Here is a 14,935-nt window from a genome sequence, read left to right as displayed (position 1 = left end):
TAATGGGATGAGTTGGGAGGGTTTAAAACTTGGGCTGCTTTGTACATCACAGGCTGCTGCATGGATTGCCAGATACCTTGGGTGGGATACTGTGAGGGAATTAACACTAGCGCGAACCATGGTGCTACCCAGATTTAAAAAAAAGAAAGAAAAAACTGTAATTCCATCTGCAAATGTCATGGTGATGTTTCAAGAACTGTGAGTGAAAAATAATGGCCTAAACACTGGAGTTAACTAGTGACTGGGTTTGGTAGCATTCACTGATCACAGCTCAACCCTTAGCGACTAATGATGAGCTTATGTTCAGCTAGTGGGTTGGTTGCCAGCAGTTTACTTCCTTTCCAAACTCATCTTCTTCTAGGAAGTTCTTCTAAAGCTCAGTTTGAGCTGTGATCTGAGTGAAATATTCAAGTGTGATAAATAACCTTGTCACTGGTTTATCTTGGTGCTTGGAATGGTCAGTGTATTTGGTGAGTGTCTTTCATGGCAGTGGAAATAGTAATTGGAGTTTCTGACTCAAGTGGCCTTGGTAGAGTTTTCCATCCTTTTCTTTCCTCAGGAGTTTCTTTTTTTAAGCAAGGTTTCGTCATATTTGTGTTTACACATGTCAAGTTAGAGTGGGGCATAGTATATAGATGTATTTATTGTGGCCTTTTTTTATATGAGGACTAGCCCTTGGAAATCACTGTCCTGTGGGCCCCACTGTGCAATAATTCTACTGGGTAGATTTTAGATACTTTTTTTCGTGGAAAATAAACCCTCTTAAGTACCTAGCAGGAATCTGAAATCTTGGTTTTATTGAAGAGAATTTTGAGAATGATAATTCCCTATTCCAGATTATAATTTGCAATGTGTTTGGAACAGAAGCTTCAAAAGGGTGATTTGTGAACTTTTAACTTTAAGTGATTTTTGTCTGAAGTCTTACTCTCTTTAAAAGCTTATTCTTTCTGTCAAAATTCACGTCATTGAGCACAATCAAAATGGAGGCTCATATCTCAGGAGTTTTAAAGTGTTTGATTTGGGGGCACTTAGACATTTCTTTTACCCTATTCCATGTTCTTTCTTTTAGCTGTGAGGTTCGTATGTGTGTTAGGAGCCTGAGTGATATGATGGAAAGTTGCATAGATTCCTCATGACCCTCTGAAGTTAGGGAATGGTTGACAGAAAGAGTTGTAGTTTACTGTGTTCAGAAGGGCGCTCAGAACAGGTTAGCCAGATTGTCTTTAAAGTGTTCTTTTAGACGATCATGTGCTGTAGATCCTTTTGCCTGCCCTACACCAAAGATGTAAGATGCACTAGGAACCTGCTTATAGGATTTCTGTCAACCGACTCTCAGAGCTGTGACTGTAATTAAGTAGTGGTGCTATGATTGAAGCAAAATTTAGTAGCAATGCAATGGGCCCCTGATTTGCGTTATGGGTATGCTTGGGAATTTATTCTAAGCTTATAAATCTTTAGGGTCACAAAGTGGGGTGAGTATAGGGTTACAAAGTGGGGTGAGTCTATGACAGTAGACTCCTCCAAAAAGGCCTTCTGTATGAAGATGGGCCTCAGAGGTTTTTTGTACTAGCAGTTCCTCTGACTACTGTTCAGAGGCTTGGCCACTGAATTTTCACAGTGTGGAGATTTGGGAGTCAGTCCCAGGTGGGATATAGAGTATCAATCTGGAAAAGGTTTCATTACGATAGCTTTTATTGTACGTATATGTATATTTATTTCTAGGAGAAAATTGGATAGGCCTATCGTTGTACATGTATTCTTATTAGGAATACTTTGAGCTTAACCCACTTGCCAAATATGCTTGTCCTTTTTCATCATTTATCTTTCAACTTATAATTGCTTTTGATTTTTTTTTTTTTTTTTTTTTTTTGCAGTATGCGGGCCTCTCACTGCTGTGGCCTCTCCCGTTGTGGAGCGCAGGCTCAGCGGCCATGGCTCACGGGCCCAGCCGCTCCGCGGCATGTGGGATCTTCCCGGACCGGGGCACGAACCCGTGTCCCCTGCATGGGCAGGCGGACTCTCAACCACTGCGCCACCAGGGAAGCCCTGCTTTTGATTTTTTAAATCTTCCTGTCCATCGTTTGTATGAAAGTAAAGTTGTTGACATTGTCAAGATTTTAAATCATTTTTAAATTTAGCAGTTGTAAAACACAAAAGGAATTCAGGAACATGACACTAGTGAACCTCCATTTTCAATTTTTATTCAAAGTGCAGAAATTAGAGATTAACTTCTCCAAGGATAGGATAAAATCATTGTGAACTCCTCTGGTTGCCAACAGAACTGATAATGGCCAGCCATAACCAGTAATGGGCTGCTTTACTGGATAGCTCCTTTGCCATAACCGGTAATGGACAGCCTTGTGGTCAGCACGTACCTCCAAGGGTGGTATCTGTTTATTCACCAAAGAGAGGAGAAGATTTACCTATATGACTTCTGCAGTTTCCCTTTAGTTGGTTCCTGTGTATAAGAATGTGCTTGGTAACCAGACAGCTATACCTAGGCTATAGATTTTGCCGTTGCAGCTGGTAAGAATTATTTCCACTCGTACCTCTTTAGGCATCCAGACATCAGCCAGTAGCCTTCATCCCACAGTTTGGGCTTTAGCTATTAACATATAAAGATTACCAGTTGCAAAGGGAACTACATAGATGGTGAGTGTGTATGAAAACTGTCCTGCCTTGCAGCCTACAGAACTTTCCAGAGCTCCTTGTCTCCATATATACTGAAGGGAGACACACACCTTGTATTTTTTCCCAGAGCATTTCTCCAGTAAGAGAGTTACATGGAAAGATATATGAGACTTTGTGTCACTGATTCTGTGATAACCAGCTAAGGTGGAATCTGCCTGTTTTTCCCTTAGCACAGCTTACTATCCCTAGTAAAAGCCATAAAAATTTCGTTGGTTTAACCATCAGTTCATGTGTATATATACATGTGTGATAGATATCCTACAGTTAATTTTACATAGATTAAAAAGCAAACAATTTTTATATCTACAGATGTAGTCTCCAGTTATGATGGTTTTTATGTATATAAAAAACAGCCTTGCAAGTAACTGGCCAGAAGAGTTGCAGTACATTCTGATTTCCTTTTCCTATCTCTTTGCCACCTGCAGAGAGTATAAGCAGGATAATTGAACTGCTGCATATTTCAAACTAGTTATCAGTGGTGACATATCACAAGAGAAGCTAACTGGCTTGTGCGTTCTCTAGCACAGATACCAAAAAGCCAAATATCTTCTTTGAATTTGGTGACTTAGTGTAGTCCACGGCTGAACTAGAAAGAGACAGAGTTCTCAAGAGTTCCCTTCCGAGAAGATGAATGTTAACTTAGTTCTGTAAGATAAAAATAGCTTTCTTTTTGAAAGATTTAAAAATGCCAATTCCTGTTAACAAAAAAGGAAATTCAAAGCATGTCCTTGAGAACCAGAAATGTAAAATCATGGCTCAAATTCTCTACCTTTGTGGTCCCTCGGTAGATGTTACTAGGAGTTCATGGAGTAAATCAAAGAACTTAGGGGAGGAACCTTTGATATGCTTGATTTTCTCTTGTGCCTTAGTTTCTCCAAATAGCAGAGGCATCAAATTTGGGTGGGGAATAAAAGTGGAAGGAGGGGGGCAGCAGGGAAGTCTGAAAATGGCTCTCCTGGAGATAGGCATGCGTGGAGTGGTCCTAAGGCTCACCTTTACTGTTGGTTGAGAATTATTCTGCACCAAATCGTTAGATTTCCCCAGGTAGAAGGATTATGACACGGCTTTTTTGTATCAGGTATACCCCCAAAAATGGTTTCTAAGCGTTTATTATGTTCTTTGTGGCACTGTCAGTATTGTGGTGAAGGCAGAGCAGAAGTTCAAGAAAATCTTATATTACAGGGAATGTTTAGTCTCTTGAAGGCTGTGCAGTTTGAATCTTTGAATAAGAGTTCATTATTCATTCAAACATTAAGTGCCTGTGTGCCAGGTACTGGGGAGCACTGGGGATACAGGAGTGACTAAAACAGACTGGAAGCTGCTCTTGTGAAGCCTTCAGTCTAGTAAAGAGACCTGAAACAAATTTTAGCTTCAAGTGCAACATCTATTTTTGCCTATTAGCATCATTTATTTTAAAAGTCATATTAAGATGATTTGGTTCAAATTCAGAGAAAACTGGGAAAATCAGGCTCAAAATGGAATTAGATGCTGTGAACCTAAAACTGCTCTAAAAAAAATATTTTTTAAAAAGTGGAATCGGAGAAACCAACAAAAAATGTTCTAACATTTGGTAGAAACACTTGAAGAGATCAAGGATTCAGAAATTAACGTATACTGTTGGTGGAGGGGGAATTAGGCAGGATAGAAGTGCAAGTGCAAGTAAATGGAAGATGACCTAATATGCACCAGTGACAGTCAACTTTTCCTTTCATCAGGACCTCCTTCCATGCAGGATAGAAATACGGAGTGTGCTGCGGCATCCTTCCCACTCCCCCTCTGAGCACGGCTGCTCTGGAATACTAACCATCTGGGCCAACAGGACTTAGCAGAGGATTCTGGGGGATTTGCTGTTTTAAAGCAGCTGAGTGCAAGATGTGAAAATAGGAATCAAGAGCAGAAAATGTAGCAAGCAGTGGTTCGGGGACTGGATGGTGGGCAAAATTTATTTACAAGAAGATTCAAGGCTCTACCTAATGCTTCTACAGGACAGCTCCATCAAAAGGACATTCTTTAACCCATTATTGAAAACATCACCGTGTATGTAGTAATCCTGAAGGATACAGGTAGAATTTCTGGACCTTAACTGCTAGTGACTTCTGAGGTTTACAGTTAGAAAACTCTCACAGGTTTATCTGTTATGTATCGGTGATTGGTAATCTAGACCCTCTGGGGGCTGTGAAAGGTGAGAGGATATAGCAGATAAGATTCAGAGCACAATCTTAGGGAATGAAAGCTACAGAGAAAATGGTGCAAGGGCATAGGAGTTAGAGGATATTTCTTTTACCTAAAAAAAGTTAAACAAACTACAGAAGACTTGGGGTGGGGGTGTGGAATACAAAATTAGAATAATTTTTACAGAATTATATTTCTTTGAATACGTACCATAGGAAGGTTTTCATTAGCTGACTTGGGGAAGGGGCATGCTGGTATATTTTTTTCCTGGGAAGATGCATGACTAATAATAAATTATTTTGTTTACCATGAGTTTGTTTTACGTACAACTCTGAATGATGCATCAGTGACTTAAAGAAAGGTAGACCTCTGTAATTTCCTATCAGAGGCAGTCACATCAGTTTGTGTCTAGATTCCTTTGGTCTGAGATTACCCGATGCCCACCAGACTTCCTTTTCTTTCCCTGAAGGCCCCACAGCTTTGAGTTTATGCTTCCCATCTGAGACCTTTCCCTCTGAATGATAATATTTCCATTCTCTATTCTCCTGATCATCCTTTTGAAATAGTTCTGGTGATATACTCAGATCAATGTATTTGCTTTTTTTTACTATGCGCTTACAATGAACATTGACTTGCCCGTTTTTATTCAAAATTTTATTTCCATGGCAAGTTGGGCTAATGGGCTTTGCACTCAAGTAAGGTTTGTTTACCAGTTTTGTAGCCATATTTGGCAAATTTTAGCAAATAGAAAAAATCCCTCTTTTCCCCTTTGTTCTTGGCAGTCGTACTTTTATTGCTTTCCTGATTTTTCTTTAAGCTTTGAGGCTACTGCATCTTACAAGAGCAGCTAGGCTGATTGGCAAAATAGGCTTGCCAATCAGTAGCTCTTTTACTCCCATAATGCTTTGGTTTTGAGAGTTGGGAAAACTCTGAGAACTTAAGGGAACCAAACTCAGGAATCCCACAGTTGGTTGCATTGTGCCATTGGTTTAGGGGCTAGACATAGGACCTGTCTGCAGCTGAGTGAACTAGATGAATTTGGGTTTGAGTTTTTGTCAGATACTGAAATGTAAGTCAGCCCTAAGTAATCAAAACACTTTATTTTCTTTTTCTTTTTTTTTAATAGGAACTTTCTGAAGAAAAAGTGATGTGTAAAACATTTGATATTTAAGACAATAAAGTTTTTATCATAAACTCTTGTTTGATCAGTTTCTTTTAAATTGAGATGGTTGGTTACTTTTGTCCTTGTCTCTGTCTCCCTGCCCTTTAAATAACTTATACCCAGGCACTGTGACTTGTGGCCATGAACCTAAACGCCAGAAGAAGTGGGCATCTCCAAGCCATTAGTCACCTCCAGATAAACACTGCAGGAGGCCGTGGCCATCTGCTGATGTGGACTGTCTGCCCTTGGTGACTGCACAAGCAGCGGGTGCACAGCAATAGGAGCAACACTGGCGACAGGGTACTGTGGTTCAGACTAGTCTCTAGAGCTCCGCTGCTCGGGTTTGAATTCCAGCTTCGCCACTTGCTAGCTGTGTGACTTTGGGTAACTTGCCTAAACTTTCTGTACCTCAGTTTCCCTGTCTATAAAATGGGGGGCTTTTGGGGTGGTCATAGGGGTTTGTGAGTAAGTTGGAAACACCCTGGGATGTTAACTAGTGTGGAGTTACTGCTTTGTGCATGAGTTTGTGCTGTGGGGCCTTTATTTGAAAGGATTTCCAGTGTACATGGCTCAGCTTGTATATACAGGGAGTAGTTTGAACAAATCCCCCCGTGTTCTGTTATCTTTCCTTGCCTTAATAAAAAGAATGCTGAGAGCAAAGCCTACTTCTAGTTGGAGGTAAGAAGTACTAATTATTTTGCCATTGTTCAGATCTCAATCTTTTGATAATCAGTTCACTTGAAATGAGATTTCTAGTACTTGATAGAGTGGTAGGAAATTGTGAGACATTAGTTATCGGTGGAAAGAATTCCAGGTCCTTGGCACAGAGAAAGGGGAATTCACTGCATCTTTATTTAAAGAAAAAAAGGTTTAAAAAGTATCAGGGAAATAAATGCTTTGGGGGATTTATGGCAGGAATCTATGTATCTACAGCTTGGAGGAGGAAAATTTAAGAAAAGGGTAGGATATACATTTAAAAATAGAAATACAGAGAAATGGGAAAAAAGACTTCAAAAAAGAACATAGTTCTAAATTTCAGAACGTGAATTAAGCAGAACATATTGCCATGTTACATAAAAGCGCTAAAGTGTCACCAGATACTGCTTCCCTGTTCAGAACTATTAGTGTTCTAATGGGATTAACCAACTAACTATACCAGTCCTTATCTATGGATTTTTGTCCTTAAAAAAAATTAGGGCTAGGGTGGCTTGGTTCCTCCTAGACAGTTACTAAAAGCCAACATTTTCCCTGTTCGACTGCAGATACCTGAAGTTGAAGTTCCCTGAGCCAGAAATACTTCCCTGCCCCAACCTGCTCCTCTGTGTCTTTCCCTGAGAAGTAAATGGCAACTTCACCCTTCCAGTTGTTCACTCAAATGTTGACTCCTTTCTTTCACACTACGTCAACCCATCCTAAATCCTGCTGGCTCCACTTCAAAATATATTCGAAATCTGATCCTTTCTAGAACCGTGGTCAAGGCACCATCACCTCTTACCTGGGTTATCGCATTAAGTCTCCTGCCCTTGTCTACATGATGTTCTAAGCACAACAGCCAGCATGATTCTGTTAAATCCGATCACACCTCTCCTTAAAACCCCTCAATGGGCCCCCATCTCACTCAGGGTGAAAGCCAAAGCCCTTATAATGCCTCCAAGGCCCCTGTGTACCTCTCTGCTTTCACCTGCCTGCCTCCCCCTCACTCGCTCAGCCACCCTGAACTCCATATTCCTCGAGTTCGCCATGCTCTTTCTCTTCAGGGCCTTTGTATTTGCTCTTTCCTTGGTCTGGAATGTTCTTTTCCCCCCCGAACAGCTTCATGGGTTTTTCTTTCACTTCCTTTAGGTCTTTACTCAAATACCACCTCAGTAAGGCCTTCTCTGTCTACTTTATCTTGTCACTTCCCTTCATTTTTCTGCTTAACACCTACACTACCTACCATACTCTGCATTTTGGTTGTCTCATATTATTATCTTTCTCCCCCATTAAAATGTAAGCTCCATGAGAGCAGGGATTTATGTCTCCTTTTCACTGCTATCTCCCAGTGCTTAGAACTTTGCCTTGTGCATAGTAGGCCCTCAGATATGTATTGAAGTAATAAATCTGTAAACAGCGTCATGCTTCCACAGTTTATCATCTCAAAGGCCCATAAGTAGAGTGACAAACTGCCTGAAACCCAGCCAGGTCACTGAGGTCAGTTTTCAGGTTTAGGGATTCTAGCCCAGGGTGACTGTTGACCTTGAGTTTAACGTGGATTTTAAAAGACAGATGACAAAGAATTCCCTGGCTGTCCAGTGGTTAAGACTCGGCACTACTGCCGTGGGCCTGGGTTCAGTCGCTGGTCGGAGAATTAAGATCCCACAAGCTGTGTGGTGCGGCCAAAAAATAATTTTTTTTTAATAAAAAATTTTTAAAAGGTGGATGACATTCTGAGGTTAGTAAGTTTGCAGGCTTCCATGTGAGCTAGTACTTTTTATCAGACCCACATCTAAGACTAATCTGGACATTGGCAAACAGCACCTCTCTGCTAACGGTTATACAGACTTGGGCCGTAATTCCTCATCCATTGTCTTCCTAGAATAGAAAAGGCCTAAATCAGATGTAAAGAGAAGCAGCCTTATATTTGGCTCTAGTTCTCTTTCTGTGCTTTTACTTCTAAGGCCAGCTAAAAATTTTTCTGCATCCCTATTGAATTAAAAATTAAATCAGGGACTTCCCTGGTGGCACAGTGGTTAAGAATCCGCCTGCCAATGCAGGGGACACAGGTTCGAGCCCTGGTCCAGAAGATCCTACATGCGGTGGAGCAACTAAGCCCGTGTGCCACAACTACTAAGCCTGTGCTCTGGAGCCTGTGAGCCACAACTACTGAGCCCACACACCGCAACTACTGAAGCCCGTGCGCCTAGAGCCCGTACTCCGCAGTAAGAGAAGCCATCGTGATGAGAAGCCCACGCACCGCAAAGTAGCCCCCACTCGCCACAACTAGAGAAAGCCCACCGCATCAACAAAGACCCAACACAACCAATAAATAAATAAATTTATAAGAAAAAAATTAATCAAGATACTACTCAATAAACATTGAGTATCATGTGCCAGACACTGAGTTGGTGCTGTGAATGCAGCATTGCATGAACTAAGCAAAGGTGCATATTCCCATGAAGCTTATGTTCTAGCAGTCTCTTTGAAGACAGACAACAGACAAGAAAATGCAGATAGTAATACATTCTACAATGAAAATTTAGTAGGTCGGTGTGCTATAAGGGATTAGAGGCTACTTAAATATGGAGTAATGAAGGAGAAAGGTCTTCTGAGAAGCTAACATTTAAACTGAGACCTGGCTGGCTAGGCTCCTGCCAGGTAAGGATTTGGGGTGCACTGTGTTAGGCTAGGCTGAGGGAACAAAGAGGCCAAAAATTTCAATAATTTATTACAGAGTTTTTATCTTGCCTATGCTATATAGTCCAAGACAGATGTTCCACTGGCTTAACAGTCCAGCCTGAAAGTGCATCACTTTATGTCTGTTCACATGCCATTGGCGAGAACGTGATAAGGTAGCCAGGCCTGCTGCAAAGAAGGTTGGGAAATACAGTCTAGCACTGCCTGGCTACAGTGCTGTCACTGTGGAGCGAGCAGATTTTGGTGAACGGCTAGAGGCTTCTGCCGCCCTGGGGAAGAGCTTTCCCAGCAGAGGCCCTCAGATGTGAACACACAAGCTTGTTTAAGAAACAGAAGGTTGGTGGGAGCTGGCACACGCCAGCGGACAGATTAGGAGATGAGTCAGGCGGAGAGGCTGAACCAGATCAGCTCTGGCCTCGGAGGCCAGAGAAGAGCTTGAATGTCATTCCAAATGCTCTGACAGGAAGCTGTTGGAACCTTTGAAGCAGGGAGGTTGAATGATATCCCAATTTTCACCAACCCATCTTGCTGGCTGGACAATAAGGAGGAAGGAACTGGATGTTCAACATTTTTTTTTTTTTTTTGGCCGTGCCTCACGTCTTGAGGGATCTTTGTTCCCCGACCAGGGATAAAAGCCAGGCCCATGGCAGTGAAAGCACTGAGTCCTAACCACTGGCCCACCAGGGAGTTCCCAGATGTTCAACATTTTAAAATAAAATCCCCTAGATTAAAGCTGCCTTGTTTGGGTTTCCACAGTCCTGGAGTTACAGATTGTAGGCACTTGCAGGTGCCGGAGTTAAGGTGTGGGAACCCGGACCATTGCTGTTTTGTACAGTCAGCCCCTCCTCCCTCCCCTTCTCAGATGGAGAGCAGCTTCACAAGGCTGACGGCCAAGGAAATATTTACTCCCTCCTCTGGAACTATAAATATATTTGCCTTGAGTTGGGGAGAGGGGAGGAATTAGTCTCTTAAACCATCCTCCACTTCCAATTATCTTTTTCTTTTTTTTTTTTTTGGCTGCATTGGGTCTTTGTTGCTGCGCGTGGGCTTTTTCTAGTTGTGGCTAGTGGGGGCTAGTCTTCATTGCGGTGCACGGGCTTCTCATTGTGGTGGCTTGTCTGTTGCAGAGCACGGGCTCTAGGCACGTGGGCTTCAGTAGTGGCAGCACTAGGGTTCAGTAGTTGTGGCTCGCGGGCTCTAGAGCACAAGCTCAGTACTTAGGGTGCACGGCCTTAGTTGCTCCGTGGCATGTGGGATCTTCCCGGACCACAGATCGAACCTGTGTCCCCTGCATTGGCAGGTGGATTCTTAACCACCACGCCACCAGGGATGTCCTCCAGTTATCTTTTAAGAGGAAGTTGCCGGAATTTGTTCTTATTTTTTTCCTCTCTGTGGCAGTACACACCTTTGGAAAGAAGAGAAGAGGCGACCTGGTGGGCCAGGTCTGTGGTAGTTTTACGACCTCACCTGCCTTCACTACTTCTTCCTTCATCTGACGGTGTTCAGCCGTAGGAGACTTAGGTGTGGACAATATTTTTTTAAAAAAAGAAAGATCATTTTTCCTGTGTCACTGGTTTGGAAACTAAGACAGATTTGTCCGAGGCCCTAGAGTGACTCAGTCCAGGCTCTTGATGCCTCAGAGTCTCATGCACTTTCCACATGATCAGCAAAGTCTTGTGCAATAAATGAATAGGTTTCAATTTTGAACTTAATGACTTGCAATACCCAGACTGATGGGCACTCTGTTTTTTTCTCTTTCTTTTTCTTGTTTATTTATTTATTTATTTAATTTTTGTCTGTGTTGGTTCTTTGGTGCTGCACGCAGGCTTTCTCTAGTTGCGGTGAGTGGGGGCTACTCTTCGTTGCGGTGCTCGGGCTTCTCACTGCGGTGGCTTCTCTTGTTTCAGAGCACAGGCTCACGCAGCCTCAGTAGTTGCGGCGCACGGGCTCTAGAGTGCAGGCTCAGTAGTTGTGGCTCGCGGGCTCTAGAGTGCAGGCTCAGTAGTTGTGGCACACGGGCTTCATTGCTCCACGGCATGTGAGATCTTCCCGGACCAGGGCTCGAACCCGTGTCCCCTGCATTGGCAGGCGGATTCTTAACCACTGCACCACCAGGGAAGTCCCGTCCTTTTCTTATTTTTGATAGGCGGGGATGGATTCCATATTTGAGCTCTGGGCCTGGGGCAATTATCTGCACATGAAAACACACACTGGGCCCCCTCCCCTTCCCTGCAAGAAGTCTTGTGAGACTAAAATATACCTCACTTCTCCCACCCACTCACATACCTATGCAAACCTTAGGAATTTGCTAGGTAGTGAGACCATAAGTTCCTCCTGAATGTTGTAAAAAGTTGAATCTGACCATCCCCCAATGTGTGAAGATAGAAACAACATGGCAGAAATGCCACCATCTTGCATCACACCTGTCAATCACAAGTGATAATAACACCTGTTGAAGCTGTCTTGTGCGCAAGCCATTTATAGGAAGGTGGTGACCAGCAGAAGATGCTGCCCAGAAGATGGCTTGCTATTAACAGCAGGGAGGAACCGCGAAGCTAGTTTGTTCCACTTTGGGTTGAATGGATTCTCAGAAGCTGGAGTTGCATCAGATAAGTTGGGGCCTGTAGGCACCCTGTCTGGGTGGAGTGGGAAGGGAGTGCATCAAAGCTGTTAGACCAACCGGTCATTCAAGCTGGCTTTCCTCCTGCTTGCCACAAACACCTTTGGACACCAGGCTATTTCTTTCCGAATTCAAAGTAACGTGTCCTTTGCCTTCAGCCTTTTCTCTACCTGTCCAGTGACTGCAGCCTCAATCCCCACCTGTCCTTCTGCCCTCTGCCTGGCTCCACAGAGGCTGTTATCTCCTATTTTCCTGAACTCAGTAATATTATTATTTTTTTAATTATTTATTTTGGCTGCGCCGGGTCTTATTTGTGGCATGTGGGCTTCTTAGTCGTGGCATGCAGGCTTCTTAGTCGCGGCATGCGGACTCTTAGTTGCGGCATGTGGACTCTCGGTTGTGGCATGCGTGTGGGATCTAGTTCCCTGACCAGGGATTGAACCCGGGCCCCCTGCATTGGGAGCATGGAGTCTTACCCACTGGACCACTAGGGAAGTCCCCTGAACTCAGTATTATTAAGAAAATACCCTGGGGACCTCCCTGGTGGCAAAGTGAATAAGACTCTGCACTCCCAGTGCAGGGGGCCCGGGTTCAATCCCTCGTTAGGGAACTAGATCCCACATGCATTCCGCAACAAAGGAGCCCGCCTGCCACAACTAAGACCTGATGCAACCAAATAAATAATTAATTAATTGATTAAAAAAAAAAAAAAAAGAAAATACCCTGGGTTTAGGGATTTTACTTCTTTCCCTAAAGAGTTAGACCAAGTCCCTGTAGGGCTACCTCTTAGAATAGTACGAAGAAATGTAAAGGGATCCTTGGCTCAGAAAAGGGTACAAATTGTTTCTGGGCTCCACAATTTGCTGTATGATTTTAGGCAAATTACCCTCCCCCCTCAGTTTATCCATGGGTACAAGAATTGTTATTTGAGTTTTTTTTTAAATATTTATTTATCTATTTATTTATTTGACTGAGCCAGCTCTTTAGTTATGGCATGTGGGCTCTTAGTTGCAGCATGTGGGATCTAGTGCCCTGACCAGGGATTGAACCCAGGGCCCCTGCATTGGGAGCATGGAGTCTTAACCAATGGACCAGCAGGGAAGTCCCAAGAATTGTTATTTGAGGATACATGAGACAAATGTATGGAAAGCACTTAGTTCAGTTCATGGCACATAGTCAATACTCAACACATCATTATCATCGTCGTTGGTACTAAGAACTCTTGCCCTTGATCCTGATCCTGGGTGGTAATAGAATGCAGCAACCTGTTTCTCCTTCCTTTTCCTGACACATACTTTTGTCCCCTTATCCAGTCACATAAAAACAAAAAATATCTACTACCATCTTGGGTCTTTCCTGGGGAACTGAGGGATGGGGAGATATCTTTCTGGTGTGTATAGGGTGGAGTCCATCTAGGATAAGGTGTACAATCGGTGTTTCAGATCAGTGCTGGGGTGAGTGGGTTTTGGAGGCTGAGGGAAGTGTAGCCTGAGCAGAGGAGAGGAGAAACTGGGGAGCTATAGCTGAGAATTGGGGTATCTTGGTTTTTAATAAATTTTATTTATTTACTTATTTATTTATGGCTGCATTGGGTCTTTGTTGCTGTGCATGGGCTTTCTCTAGTTGCGAAGAGCGGGGGCACCTCTTCATTGCGGACCACAGGCTCTAGGCACGTGGGCTTCAGTAGTTGCAGTGCGTGGGCTTCTCACTGCAGTGTTTTTTCTTGTTGCTGAGCACGGGCTCTAGGCCCATGGGCTTCAGTAGTTGTGGCACGTGGGCTCAGTAGTTGTGGTGCACGGGCTTAGTTGCTCTGCGGCATGTGGGATCTTCCCCGGCCAGGGCTCAAACCCGTGTCCCTTGCATTGGCAGGTGGATTCTTAACCACTACACCACCAGGGAAGCCCAGAATTGGGGTATCTTAAGAATAAAAAGGATGACGATCATTTTACAATATATACATATATTGAATCATGTCATGCACCTGAAACTAATATGTTGTATGACTATATCTCAACTTTTAAAAAGCGTAAAAAAATAAATACAATGATATATATTGACAAAAAAAAAAAGGAATAGAAAGGAGGGACTAATGGATGTATCAGGAATATACTTATTTGGGAACCAAATGAGTAAGTGAGCCAGGTAGGAGACTGAGAACCTTAAGTATAAGTGGCTGCAAAACATGATGAAATTTGGGAAGAGTGCTGTGCGGGGAGAAGGGGAATTGTTACGGTGGGTTTCAGGGCTGAGGCAGTGGGGGGCCCTCAGGATATGTGGACCAGCTTTAGAAGTGGGATCGGGGTGAGAATTGGCAGGGGCATCAGGACCGAAGATGAAGGTGAGGCGAAGAGGGTGTGTTTTGGAGGTGGGGAGGGGTACGGAGGACCCGGAGTGGCCTGAAAGTTTGGGACCGGGAGGTGAGGGTGGGGAACCGAGGAGTGGAGTGACCGGGTCCTCTGGGCTGGTGAGGGCCAGGCTGGCCGGTGGGGACCAGTCGGCCGGGGTCTGTGGGCAGCTCCGGGAGGGAGTCTCTGCGCTGCCAGAAGCCAAGGGGCCTGAGAGCCGGAGTCTGAGCATTGAGGGCTCTCGGGAACCTCGGGGCTAAGGAAGGGGACGCTACCGATGGAGTCTGGGCCGTGGGGGTCTCCGGGAGGCGAGGTGTCCAGATCCCTGGGGTCCGAGGGGGCCTCCGGGGGCCCCGAGCGGAGCGGAGGAGGGCCTCCAGGGTCTCTAAGAAAGGCCGGGGGACCTGGGTCTGAGGGCCGACGGCGTCTCCGGTGTCCCGGCTCTACGGGCGCGGGCGCGGGCGCGGCGCCGGCGTCCCAGCCCGACCGCCGGCCTTGGCGCCGCCCCGCCTGACATCAGTTCCTGCAGCCGCCGCCGCGCACAGCCCGTGG

At 44.3% G+C, this 14,935-nt stretch overlaps 1 protein-coding gene across 5 annotated transcripts in view; it reads left to right on the top strand.

Moving 5' to 3' along the window:
• Positions 1 to 6,892, top strand: part of LOC113622167 (protein DDI1 homolog 2) — a 43,085-nt gene extending 36,193 nt beyond the window's left edge. For 3 of the 5 annotated variants that reach the window (XM_027110084.1, XM_027110085.1, XM_027110090.1), the window contains one exon: positions 5,990 to 6,892. In XM_027110084.1, coding sequence (XP_026965885.1) covers positions 5,990 to 6,034 — 45 coding nt within the window. In that variant the 3' untranslated portion in view covers positions 6,035 to 6,892. Of the gene's footprint in view, positions 1 to 1,874; positions 1,915 to 5,989 lie in introns of those variants that run through there. The other 2 variants (XM_027110083.1, XM_027110086.1) reach the window with 2 other exon arrangements.
• The last annotated feature ends 8,043 nt before the right edge of the window (positions 6,893 to 14,935 follow it).

This window comes from Aethalodelphis obliquidens, unplaced genomic scaffold (genome assembly GCF_003676395.1).
Source record: "Aethalodelphis obliquidens isolate GAN/ISIS:26980383/991018 unplaced genomic scaffold, ASM367639v1 scaffold9, whole genome shotgun sequence".
Taxonomy (NCBI): Eukaryota; Metazoa; Chordata; class Mammalia; order Artiodactyla; family Delphinidae; genus Aethalodelphis; species Aethalodelphis obliquidens.
This window is presented reverse-complemented; position numbering and strand designations above follow the sequence as displayed.